The sequence below is a fragment of the Pyrus communis genome, chromosome 12 (genome assembly GCF_963583255.1).
Source record: "Pyrus communis chromosome 12, drPyrComm1.1, whole genome shotgun sequence".
Classification (NCBI taxonomy): Eukaryota; Viridiplantae; Streptophyta; class Magnoliopsida; order Rosales; family Rosaceae; genus Pyrus; species Pyrus communis.
This window is the reverse complement of record NC_084814.1, coordinates 13,886,298-13,900,099: the sequence shown is the minus strand read 5'-3', so window position 1 is coordinate 13,900,099 and position 13,802 is coordinate 13,886,298. Positions and strand designations below refer to the sequence as shown.

The window sequence follows — 13,802 nt, the reverse complement described above, 5'->3', positions numbered from 1 at the left end:
ACTAGATGGGTAATCACAAGAGGTTGTTGTGAATGGGTAACTCTACCCTCTCATTATTATTTTTGCTAGCCAACATCATATCATTGTGAGATGGGCTTGGTAATAGTGAGTCTTCCATAACCCGCTAGGAGCTTTCTTTGGAATCTCCCTGATTCCATCTTGAGGGATATGGGATTTGCCAAAAATAGGGGGTGGTGTCATTTGGTTTAAGGACCCTAATCGTTTGACTTAATCAACAATCAAACTAATTTATTTTATTGTTATGTATTTAGATATTGTTGGAAACACACTATCAAAGATACTTGACAAGCATTGCCTTGAGGGGCACAATTTCCCATCTTGGTACCGTAATGTCAAGATTCTCTTAACCTTGGAGAAAATTGTTTACGTACTAGACAAGGCTCTACCTCACATACCTCCTGGCCCTGAGGCCACTGAGGATGAGTGTGCTAAGTATGACAAGCACGTTGAGGATGATACACAAGCCAAGTGCTATATGTTGGCTTCCATGAATGAGGAGCGGCAGAGATAGCATGAGGGTATGGACAGTGCATCCTATATCATACTCTATCTTGCAGAGTTATATGGTGAAGGGACGCGCAACCGTTGCTTTAGCACTGTCAATGAACTTGTGAAGACCAAAATGATCAAGGGAGCTCCAGTGCATCAATATGTACTGAAGATGATTGGATTCATTGAACAATTGGAGAACTTAAGTACTCCACTTGATGGAGAATTGGTCCAGGACTTTATCATCGCTTCTCTTTCTAATTCGTTCTCACAGTTCGTAATGAACTACAATATGAACAAGATGGATAACACTCTTTCTGAGTTACTAAATATGTTAGTAACCGCCGAGAGGACTATGAAGAAAGAGAGCGTTGTAGGGACCGCAACTGTGGTCCACAACAAGCCATCCAGTTCCAAGGCCAAGCCGAAAGGCAAAGGCAAGGGGAAAGAGAAGAATTCATCCATGAAGGAAAAATTTTATCCTAGCTAAAAATATGTGAGAACATTTGAACACATATGCAAACTAATAACACTTTAAAGTAGGCATGCATTCAAAAACATTTCTAAAACCCATGACTTTCAAAGCCTAGTGAATAGTGAAACACAAGACTCTTTAACAACATTAAAGAGAAGAAAGGATTTTGAGATTCATTACCCTTGAAGCTCATCCTTGTTTACACAAGGGATTCACCCAAGTGGAGGGCCTTCAAGTCACCTCCTAGCTCCTTAGATCTTCCTTGTGATTTTCTTCCCTTTTGATGCTCCTTTGCTCCTTGAGGATGTGAGGAAAGGAACTCAAAAATACCAAAAGTTTGGTACCTCTAAGTCTCCACACCAAGGATGATGGTGTGAAGATGAAATGGATTACCTAGAGGAAGTTGGATGCTAGTGAACTCCCCTAGGAAGGCCGTCCTCTATAGAGAAAAAGGAGAAAAAGTTTATCTTCTTTGCCTCAAGAAAACCCTAGTGAGAGAATGGCTATAAAGATGCCTTTATACCACATTAAATATGAGTGGTAAACTTGCAATTAACCCAAGTTTGCTACCACTCACCCTCTGCCCGGTTTTGAATTTATATTTGGGTTAATTTCCATTTTGTTTTAGTTGTCTCACAACTTAAACTCAATAGGCCTTGTGGACCAAAACCCTTTTGGGCCCCGAGACCCGAAACTAACTTAAAAGCCCAATACGAACCTTTCGTATAATTAATTAATCTTGACCATTCCCAATTAAGCCATTTAATTGCTTATCCATCTCATTTATATTTCTTTACTTTCATCCTTAATCGGTGTACGATCCATTAGGTTTCAATTAACGACGCAGTGGGCGATTGTTACTCTTAACAATCGATTGTGAATTAAAACTACATTTCAATTCTCCCTTTGATGAAGATTAGTGTTTGCTAATCTTTAGGGCTTCTACAAACCATGAGTGACACTTAGCAGTATGTCATGGCCACCCAAGCTAAGTAGAAGTGGTTGGAGAACCTATCCAGTTACAATTACAATGCAATATGGTCTTTCTCTAATACAATACTCTTAATCACATTGTTTGAGTGATAGTTTGTTTCATGTCTACTATCCAATGCGATACTTCTCTATATGATTCAATTGAATATGATTTGGAACAAACTTCCTAAGTTATATTCGTATGCTTTGGCCAAAGACTCCCGAATCATATCTCAGAGTATTCTCCCTTCATCATGGAAGGTTAGAGATCCCTTATTATACATTTATATGCCTACATGACTAGATAGGTTGACCCCAACAATGTCGTGGACACTCTTAATGGAATGCCTTTGACATGATCAAAGATCAAGGACCTAACCATTAGACATCTATGATGCCTCAGGTCAAATGACTACTTTTCATATTGCAACTTATGAGTTCTTACATGACATGAATGTTTGAACTCTCCTTTGATCGTAGTTCAGTGTAGTCAATTACCTTTTGAGCACCTATGTGTTTATCCCAGTGTCCAACACTAAATGACTTGAGACTAGTCATACTCACACTTGAGTTAACATAACACATACTAACCTTAGCGGATTGTCAATGCCTAATTGGCTATCCTATGGCTATGAACTTTTTAGGAATGAACATAAGAGAAAGGTCTCATTAATCTAACTTACTTAGATCATTTCTCTCTTAGATTAAATACATTCCTCGAATTCCTTTATTGTTTAAACAGATAATACAATAAATAGTGATTAACAATAAGCTTTGCCCTTCATTAAACATATAATAGTTTAACACAATAAGTATTCCAAAAGCTATTACATCAAATCAGTGGCTTTGTGGGCATACTTCCAACAATCCACTCCTAAGGCCCAAGGAAGAGTGAAGAAGAAGAAGAAGGCAAAGGAGCCCAAATGACCCTGTTTCCACTGTGGAAATGACAGAGGCATTGGAAGAGGAATTGCAGGTTTTACCTCGCATCTTTTAAGGACAAACCACAAGGTATGAGTTTGTTCTTACGTTCAATTCTAATTGTTAGATCTTCTAATTTTATATGAGATATAAAAGGCTAATCACTTACGCAATTGTATGTAGGTGAAGCGGTGAAGTAGCCAAGTAGAGGATGGACAAGCAAGGAAGAAGGATGGAGAAAAAGAGTTCGACACATTATTTTTTGCTACTACTTAGGAAGACATTAGGCATTTAAAGATAGTCTTTAACTTGTTCTTAAATTTGTTAAGAACTTATTATGTGGCTTCATGTGATGGAAGATCCATTTTGGTGCCTATGTGAAGGCATATAATCAGTCTCTAATGTCAGAGCTAATTCTTTTGTATTGAACTTTATGAATGTTTAACTTATCATATTAATGTAATATGGTGAATGCCTTCTACTATATTTGTTCCTTAAAATAATGTTATGAATTGAATATTGTCTTGTTATATTCAAGATGAAATACAAAATAATCTATCACTTACATAATGTGATAACCAAACTTTAGATCTATCAATTAAAGATAGGTCTCACATGCTGGCCTTAGATGGATACAATGAATCTTTAGATTTGGTTCCAGTTGCCTTCATATGAGTTTTATATGTATTGAGAAAGTCTAGAGATTCCTTTCTAGTAGAAAAGGAAGATCACATTATAATGAAGTGAATAGGACATAAGGAAATGTTTCTTATGTGGTTATAACTTACTTGAGCACAATCACCAAGATCACTCTTGGTTCAACTAGTAGTTTTGAACAACTAATTGGACATTCTTAAATTGTCTTAACAAATGTCAAATGTGTTAGTAGTAACCAAACCAAGAATAAGTGTCTAAAATCTATAAAAGGTTTAAAGACCTTAGTCACTTAATAACAAGGCATCAACTTAATGGAGTTAAAATGAAAAGCTTAAAAGGTTTGAAGCTTCTCCTCTATCTCCTCTACCCGTGTATTCATAATTGTACACTTTGAATGTATAATGCAATTTCTCATTAAGGTCATGAGAAACAGTGGGAGGTGAAAAAGGGATATAAACTTAAATATGATTAGTTTATAGTTGTCTATAATTAATGGTATGATACCATTAATTACACAACATAGAATCTTCAAGTGTTAAAGATTCTACGTTGTGTAACATCCTAAGGGTGACCTATGGATGTTGGTTTCACCAACCTAGCATATAATGGGTAAGTTGGGAGTTGGCCATCATTCTCTTTTATGAGAACATGCTAATCTCAAAGCAAATGGACAAGTTGATGAAACAAAAGGGAATAGTTTCAAATTGAGTCATAACATAGTGTTTAACGACAAGACAACCCGGTTTTGGCACCTCATGTAGCTAATATGCTCTATGTAGTTTTGATGAAGAATTAAACTAGCCACCTAGAAGGTATGGTTGAATTCCTATATCCTTAGTAGGAGCCATGCTTCCACTAATGATTTGGATAATTCTTATATGACTACTTTAAAGGTCTTAGTATGACTAAAACTTGAAGTATGGTGTTTGACACCATATAATTTAAATGAATGGACTTAATAAAACAAGTCACACATATCTAATGGGATTACTTGAGAAGGAATTCTCTTGTGTATGTTCATTTAAATAACTTGTGTTAGCTGGAGTTGTTGATTGTCCCAAAACTGTTGAGACATCATCAACAAGCTAATGGATCTTAAAGATTGTCAATAGATCCAAGACAAGTTAGTGGGAGCTATATGCATTCGAATCAAGAAATTCTAAACGTTAATTTTTCGTTGAAGTTCTGAATGAATGCTTAGTTACAAGAAGGCCAGTGGGAGATATGTCAAATTTTTTAGAAATATAGTTTTAAAATTAAGTCTATTGGATAGACTTAGTGAAAAACGAATGTTACTCAAAATGACAAATGGTGACATGGTCAATTTGAAGTATAGGCTTAAAATTGGACTTGACATAAATGAAGTCAATTAAGAATAGACTTATTGATACAGTTAGGCTGTCTCAAGTATGTTGTATAAGGTAAAGAAATCTCAAATGTTGAAGATTAGTGAAAGCATTTCTTCATATGACAGAAAAATACTTTCATGATCCTTATAAAGAATATGTCACAAAACCACAAAAGTACACATGTAGACTTGTGATGTGATATCCAAAGGCGAATAACCACCATGGTAAGCACTTTGGGATATTACTAAAGCCCAGGATCAAAACCATAGCAACTGATAGAGTATTATTACCTTTGAGAAAGGAATATCAGAGTGAGACTCTGGAAGCGTGCATTCACTTAGGTTATAAACCAAAGTGACAATAACCCATTTTAACAAATGGAACTTCATGGTGGATGAAGTACTAATCATATGAATGTATTGTTAGTATGGTACTACAATGGTCTCAAGGTTAGAGCAAAGTTTGTATAAAGTATACAAACGAAATATATATATATATATATATATATATATATATATATTAAAGTTTTAGAAGCTACTTCAAAATGTGTTTCGAATAGACGGGGTTCATCTTGAACCAATGATTGAATCCAAACCATAAGGTCGTTAGTAGGATACTGCGACGTAATGGGGCGATAGATCAAGCCATGAAATCAAGGTCTCATCAAAGTATTTGAACACAAGAAATTGACAACGTTAAATTTTTTGGAAACATTTAATAAGTATATCCTCTTAAGTTAAAAAGGATTAATACATAACGTGGTTAACCGACAAGCTTAAGTTCAGTTGATTAATATCTATAAGATGCACCAACAATTGACTTTAGTGCAAGTGGGAGATTGTTGTAGATATGCCCTGAAAGTCAATCTTTGGAAGAAACCTTTCAGGACAATGTTTGAATGTATGGTTAAGTCTAATACATCAAAAGAGGTAAAGTCACTTATTAGGACTATCTCAATGAACGATACTGGTCCAAAATAGTGAGTCAATGAACAATGGATCGATGGAAAAAAGTAATCTAAAGATGTGAGACTACAGAGACCTTCTTCACATAACCATAATCTCCAAAAAAGTTCCTAGTCATAGGATTGTTAGAGGGACGCTGACAATCCGGATAGACTAGTACGTACTTTGTCTGCTTCAATTGGAAGGATGGCAAGTCTTAAGCTATTCATGTAGAGACACAAAGATAAGTATGTAGGTGCTTGTTAAAGGAATGAGTGCACTGAACACAATCAAATGAGAGTACTTGCATGGAGGTCTACTCACATGTCAGGTAAGTAACTCTACTGGTTCGAATAATGTAAGTAGTTCTTTGACCTGAGACATCATAGTTGTCCAGTGGTTAGGTCCTTGATCTTTGATGGTGTCAAAGGCATTCCGTTCGAGAGTGTCCACGGCATTGTTGTGCTTAAGTTGCCTAATCATGTAGACATGTGAATGTTCAACAAGGAATCTCTAATCCTCAAAATGAGAGGAAGAATACTCAAGATATGATTCGAAAATCTTCGGCCAAAGTATCGAGCGTAATGATGGAAGGCATTCCTATATGACTCAATTGAATCATATAACATAGTTTAATCACATTATGGGTTTGACATAAAGTATCCATACCCTAGTAATGTGATTGAGAGTATTGATTTAGAGAAGGAATGTGATTGAGAGTATTGATTTAGAGAAGGATTGAATTACATTGTAAGTCAACTGAATAGGTTCTCTGACCAAATTCTACATTAGCTTGGGTAGCCATGATATATGGTTAGATGTCACTCATGGCTTGTGGGTTCTTCTTGATAATTGAATAAGTAGTCATCAAAGAAGAAGGAGAATTAAAAGTAAGTTTTAATTCACTAAGTGATTGGATAAATACAAATCAATTGGATTGGTACCAATCACTTCACTGCCTCGCTAATTAGAACCTAAAACAATTGTACACTGATACACACTTGTGGTGAGACAACTAAAGGATGATGGAATTAATTAATACGATTAATTAAGTGCTATGATTAATTAGAAAGTCTAAAGAAATCATAGAAGCGATGAAAGATCGTTTCGGGCTTAAAGAAAAAGTTCGGGTTCATTCGGGCCCATTGGACCCAAACCCATTGGTTTTATTCAAGCATAGGATGACATGAAATGATAAAAACCCAAAGTCCAAACCAACAGTAAGTGGCCGGCCAAGGATGAGGAAAGAAGAGAGAGAAAGGGTCAATTAGTTGACTTACTTCTTTTACCTTTAGAAAGGGAGTTTAATGAAAAAGTTTCATTAGGGCTTTTGTGTGTTCTTTTCAATAGGAGAAAAATAAGTCCCTCTCTCTCTCTCTCTACACACACATAGCCGGCCATCAAGAGGAGAAAATAGCTAATCATCTCTTCTCCTTTTGGTTATTCCAACATCCATCTCACTAAACTAGTGGGTGTGGATCATTAGAGGTCTTCTATACTTGGAGGCTTAAGGAGAACCAAGGTGCTCTAATTCTTTAAGGTGAAGGAAGCAAGGAGGGAGGCTAGACTCAAGGAGTTCAAAGAACAAAGAGCTTGGAGGTCGTCCATCATTGGTCTACAGTCTAGATCAAGAGGTATAAAACTCAACCTTCACTTTGTTCTTCAATATTTTGTTTGATGCATCATATATGAACCTATGCTTCTTGAAGGGGATTTGCATAACTATAACTTTGATAATATGTGATAATATGCCTCCGTTGCTTACGTATATGAATTTAGAATTGTATATGCATGCTAGCCACTAGAAATCCCATAGAAATCTCAAAATTTCCCTTCACTCGTGGTTTCAGAATTTTCAGTCATTCTATCCTTTCTTTAACCACGAATCAATGAATTTAAAAATTCAGAGATTGGAGCGTTAGAGAATTCGAGGTGGGGGAAACTCCGAAAGGAATTACGAGAGCTTCTTTGAGATTTAAATCAAGCTTTCATTGGAAACACTAATTTGTGGTATCAAAAATCTACCATCTTCAGTCTTGATGAATTTGTGTATACAAAATAATTAAACATCTTCGATCAATAACTAAAGCCACGTGCCTACAGAGTGTGGGCGTTTGGTCAATGGATCTCCAATTCCTAAGTTAATATGTCCTAAAAGAGAGAGTTGAGAGCTTAATTGTGTAGCAAAAGCTTACCATATATAATCTGGTGGAGAATCGGGTGTTTATAGAGCTAGGACGGCTACATGTGTAGGGTTTTCCATGCCATGTGGCCACATCCAGCTAGCCAAGGTGTGTCATCTGTTGGATAGAGAAAAGAATTATTCTTAAGATATTATTAAATAAATATTATCTTGGAATTATTTCGTGAAATCCTTGATTGGATTTGATTGTGATTCCTTACTTGATTGACTTGATCTTCAATAAGGAAAGTATAAAGATAAGGATTTAGTTATTAATCCTATCTTTAATACCTTGACTTTTCTCCTTGCCATATGCAGGAGAGCTTGGAGAAGTCTTAGTGAGCAACTCAGGCTTTCTTGAAGGTTGAACTTTGCATGGAACGGATGTGGGTCTCGCCAATTTATAAGTTCTCGTCACCTGTAGGTAAAAGTCTACGTTCAGCTGCAGGATTTTTTTGTATTATTTTTTGCTTTACACATATGACGTGGTTGTTAATGTCTAGATTATTATTGAAGTATCGACGTGCTTATTTTCTATTGACGACACATCGCATAATTTACGAATTTAATCTAAAATGTTGGTTTGCTTATCATTTCTCATCAAGTGAGTGGGAGACTAAGAGAGGGTAAGAATAGAGAACAGCTAGTTGCTAGCCTGTGCCGAATGCGTGTGCTCACCAAAAGACACGGCAATTTGTCTACATAAAATTTTTCAAATTAAAATTATTAATTTTTCATGGAATGTACTCGTAAAGTTTCAAATTAAAACCCTAAAGCCTGTACAAGACCAAACTGCTCGCTGGCTGCATTGCCATGACTTTTTGAGCGAGTCCCTCCCACGAAATCCCCACGCTATAACCTTGCTAATCACAATATATATATCCTGCATTCAAATCTCTCGCTCATGACCTTCTCCAACTCTCTCTCTCACAAACATAATTAATATCTTACCTTCCTTCTATATTCCCCACATCCAAAATTTACATAAATCCCCACCTGGCTTGCTACATAAATCTGTAACTATATATAAATAGATAGATTATAAATATCATGGCTGACCTAAATCCAAATCCAAACACTTCCAACAACGTGAATCAAACATTAGACCAATCCACACCCGCTTATCCGCCTCTAGTAGTATCCCCCATTGACTTTCACCCTCCTCCCCCTACATTACTCCACCCAACACACCAAACCCTTCCTCAGGCTCCTCCACCGCACGCTCCACACCAAGTCCTCCCACATTCTCTTCTCACTCCCCACCGCCACACGCACGAAATTACTGAAATACCCTCCCCCTCCGCTAGGGCAGCACTACATATTCAAACACTACCAAAACCCACCACCATGGCCTCGAGCTCTTCCGGGAAGCACCCCAGGTACCATGGCATCCGGTGTCGGGGTGGAAAATGGGTGTCGGAAATCCGAGAGCCACGGAAGACCAAGCGTATTTGGCTTGGCACTTTCCCAACTCCGGAGATGGCTGCAGCCGCCTATGATGTGGCCGCACTTTCACTCAAGGGTACCAATATTGCTCTCAACTTTCCAAGTTTCATTGGATTGTATCCAGTGCCACCGTCCACATCAGCAATTGATATTCGTACTGCCGCGGCTACTGCAGCCGCAGCTCTACGAAAGAATAGTGACCCGATGGAGAGTCCAAAAATGGGACAAATGCAGAAGCACGAGGGTGATGATATGATGAGTAGTACAAGTTTGGCGTCGTCTGTTGGAGACTTTATTGACGAGGAAGAGCTTTTCCAGATGCCGAATTTGCTGGTGGACATGGCAGAGGGAATGCTGGTGTCTCCGCCGAGAATGAACGACTCGCCGCCGTCTGATTATGACTCGCCCGGAAATTCAGACGGAGGAGAAGACCGTCTGTGGAGCTATTACTGATTATGCAGCTCACAACCCTGAATTAATTGCACGCTCAAAAATAAAGATAATTATAATATGAAGAAGGGAAACAGAAAAACAGAGAATTATATATGTGGAGGCAATACGTACCTCGGAGGCTGTAAATAACAACACGATCGACGGCATGGTTATGAGTTTTGATACTTATCAACCAGGCAGAGGTCAAATTTTGAAACTGAGGCAGGCAGTGAAGTGAGTTCATGAGTTTGGGGTGCTTTTGCTTAATTATGATTTTTGAATTTATGAGTACATGTACAACTGTTGCGCGAGGAGTTTGACCTTTTTCTCTTCGTTCTTTTATTTTCTTTTATATATTAAGATTGTGAGGTTTCCTTCTGAATTATTGCTTAATTATATCTGAGTTTCTTTCTTCCTATCTGCTTCCTAGGATTTTCATATGCATGGGTAGCAAAAACTACTGCATATATATGCTTCATCTTCTTCTTCCTATTTATAGTGGATGTCCTTGTCTCTGTGGGTCAATCCTCTTCTAGTCGGTGTGTTTGCATGCTGACTCTTTCTTCTAAAGTTTTGAGGCACTGATTACTCTAAAGGCTTATCTTTGTAGTTTCTGTTTGCTTAATTATCCAAAAAAAAAAAAGGAAAAATTTCATTAAGACCTATCAAATGTTGTGAAATGTGGTGCAAATGCCACATGTGTTTGTGTAAGAAAGCTAACCAAAGGTAAACTTTGGTGAAAGTCATTGAATGCATTGGATGAAAATGTCATAGAGAAGTGAAATATTTTCTTCTTGTAGGTAAGAAGTTGTCGGATCAAACTCCTATACATAGAGGCATGTCTGTAACTTCATTACAACACACCGGATTAAGTGTGAAAGCAATAATACCAATATCCCCATCTCTCTTTATATGCATCCTTTGTGTGATATAATTCACCCGTTCTGCTTCTATCTCTAGCAAAAATTATTTCTCTCACTTTTGCCTATTTATAACACGTTATCAACATGACTCTCTAACCCTAACCAGTTTTCATTTCCTTCGCCGAAAAATGCTTCCTCCAAGGATCTTATTGTTCCTCTTCTTTCTTTGCCTCACCTGCTTGGTGTTTCCTCACCATGAGCTGCTAGCACCATGCCTTCTCCTAGTCCTCAATTTGAGAATTACTTATATTTTTTATTTCTTGTTTGGTGTAACTTTTGATTACTAACACAGTGTTTATTTTATATTAATTTTATTGTAAATTTAGATGATGCGATACAATTCGCCCATCTTGAACTACATATTTAATTTTATTGCAATTTTAGATGGTGTAGTATAATCGCCCATCTTGCACTGCATATTTAATTTTCCTGCTGCTTGAGTGGTGCGGTATAATCACCAAGCCTACACTATATTATTTCAATGAGAGTGGTGCGGTACAATAGCCTTCCTCATTAATGTTTAAATTATGTAAATCTCAAGTTTGAAGTTTCGAGTGCTTATCATTTTGGCTTGAAGTTCAAAATGAAAAATTTGTAAAAACCATAAATTCTAATATCATCCAGAATCCATATTATTACCAGTTCTTACACATCTCATTTTCTTTCAGAAAAATGGCAAACTTGGCAAAGCTTGATTTTGTTGTCGTTGATATTATTGGGAAAAACTAACTTACTTAGGTAGTGGATGCCAAGATCCATCTGGAGGCAAGAAATCTTGGAGAACCATTAAGGAGGGAACCGATGCATCCTCTCAAGATTGGGCGAATATCATGATCTTTATTCGTCGCCGCCTCGATGAATGATTAAAGAGCGAGTATCTAGCAGTTGAAGATCCACTGGCTCTTTGGCATGCACTGAGAAAGAAATATAATCACCAAAAAACGATGATTCTCTCAGGGGGCTCGTTATGAGATGACACAATTAAAAATCCAAAATTTTAAGACTATTGCTGATATAACTCTGCAAAGTTCAAAATTAGTTCTCAAATGAAACTTTCTAGACACACCAGAAAACGATGATTCACTAATCTTGTAGCAGAGACTCAAGGAACGCCGGGGACTTGCACGCGTTCCAAACCAATGACTTTAGGCTTTTACCATATCTCCGCTGAATATTGATGAATTAATTCTTTTTTTCTTTTTTTCTTTTGTTGTTGGAACACATTAATTAGAAAAAGTAAAAAAAAAAAAAAAACAGTTGTTGATTCCAGTACACCCAGTGTACCTTCAAAAGTGTGTGCGTGTGCGTGTGCGTGTGTGTATATATATATAAAATAATATTAACTTGTATATATGTATATGGTTTGGACGTCGATTCTTAAAAAGTAAATGTAGTTCGGTCGTCTTACCAAATCGGTCAACATCATGGTCAAAGTTTCTCCAATACTTTTGAAATCATTCTTACCTGAGTTAGTGAGTAACTCCAACAAATCATTATTCTTCAAACTATTCAAATTAATGAGTAAGACAAGTAAACTAGATTGGGAGGAATTCAAATCAATAGAACTACCCTTAGACTTAATCATATAATCAAAGTATTTGATTAGCGTTTGAGTAAACGGTGATTAGAAAAAACAAAAGCACACTAATAAAGAAAAACATTAACATGATTGTGGCCAAGGACGGATCCACATAGGGACCAGGGAGGTCCCAGGACCCGTTGGCAATCCTAAATCGTTGCTATAAATTTTTCGGAGACCCCTCGTACTCGAGTATGAGGTCTGTGTAGGTTGCAGTGGCTGTCTTCTTCTCGGAGAAGATGACCGCGCACGGAGAAGAAAGAAATAGGGACCCTTCCTGCCTCTCTTCTCCTTGCTTCTGCCATGGTCTCATCCGTCAGTGCCACCCACTTCTCCTCCAACCTTTCTCTGTCGTCTGGCGGGGGCAGTACATAAGCCCAAACTTTCCCAAATTATTTCAACCATCTTAGTAATTTTTCTTATGGGTGAAATTTCCTTCATAAGGTTAGTAAGATGGATATGATCTGTCATGGGTTGGTGAAATTTGGTGGTGGAGCTACCATGGCTTCGGGAGAATGGGGAGGGAGGCGGTTGGTGGAGGTATGGCAACTTTGTTCTTAGTGAGAGAGAAGGTGAATGTTTGGAAACTAGTAAAAGAGAAAAATTGTGTGTTTGGTTAGAAAGATAGTGAGAGTTTGGGGAGAGTTTTATTTAACCAGTGTTTTAAATTGGGATGTGCTATCCACACACCCTCTTAATTTGCGGCCGTCGGATTGACTGAATTAAAGAAGATCAAATGACAGAAATAAACAAAGGGTGTGTGAGAAGCAAAAAGGGGTGTGTGAATAGCACACCCCTTTAAATTTAGTGCTTCATATTAGATAATCAATAACTTAGGTACTCCCTAATAACTTATGAAACCTCGTAATGGACACTTGAATTATGATTTTATAATTTGTAATATTGTTTTGCATATGATTTTTGAATGAAATGTATTATATTTAAATTTTCAATGTTATTTTTGTCTATAATTTTTTTGACCTTTATAATTGGGACCCCCCGACTTTAAAATCCTAGATCCGCCACTGATTGTGGCCCATATTTTGATAACTAAAGAACTGAAGATTTTATTATACCATTAATTACCAATATTGAAAGTAGCCGAACTTTTAATAAACACATATAAAGTTTGATTCTTTACATTTTTACACACTCACGTGTGATGAATATATATGTATAATTGAATAATGTGAAGAATATGTAATATATTTCATGCATGAATCAATTTGCTCTAATATCATAAAAACATTTAAAATTTCATTATAAAACAATTGGAAATATGCTCCATGCAAAATTAATAAACTTTCAACGTGGGACATTCTTTGGCATCCTCACCCATAATCCTTGCCCTTGGTATGATTAAGGTTTTGGGTAATACCAATGTTATATCATGATCATCCCTGACTGAAACC

At 36.9% G+C, this 13,802-nt stretch overlaps 2 protein-coding genes across 2 annotated transcripts; both read left to right on the top strand.

The window, feature by feature from the left end:
• Positions 1 to 541: 541 nt before the first annotated feature.
• LOC137710031 (uncharacterized) lies at positions 542 to 1,000 on the top strand. The gene has a single exon (XM_068448993.1). The coding sequence runs from the start codon at positions 542 to 544 to the stop codon at positions 998 to 1,000; it is 459 nt and encodes a 152-aa protein (XP_068305094.1).
• A 7,746-nt stretch (positions 1,001 to 8,746) lies between these two features.
• LOC137711600 (ethylene-responsive transcription factor ERF027-like) lies at positions 8,747 to 10,281 on the top strand. Its single transcript, XM_068450855.1, has one exon. The coding sequence runs from the start codon at positions 9,061 to 9,063 to the stop codon at positions 9,907 to 9,909; it is 849 nt and encodes a 282-aa protein (XP_068306956.1). The 5' UTR covers positions 8,747 to 9,060; the 3' UTR covers positions 9,910 to 10,281.
• Positions 10,282 to 13,802: the final 3,521 nt, after the last annotated feature.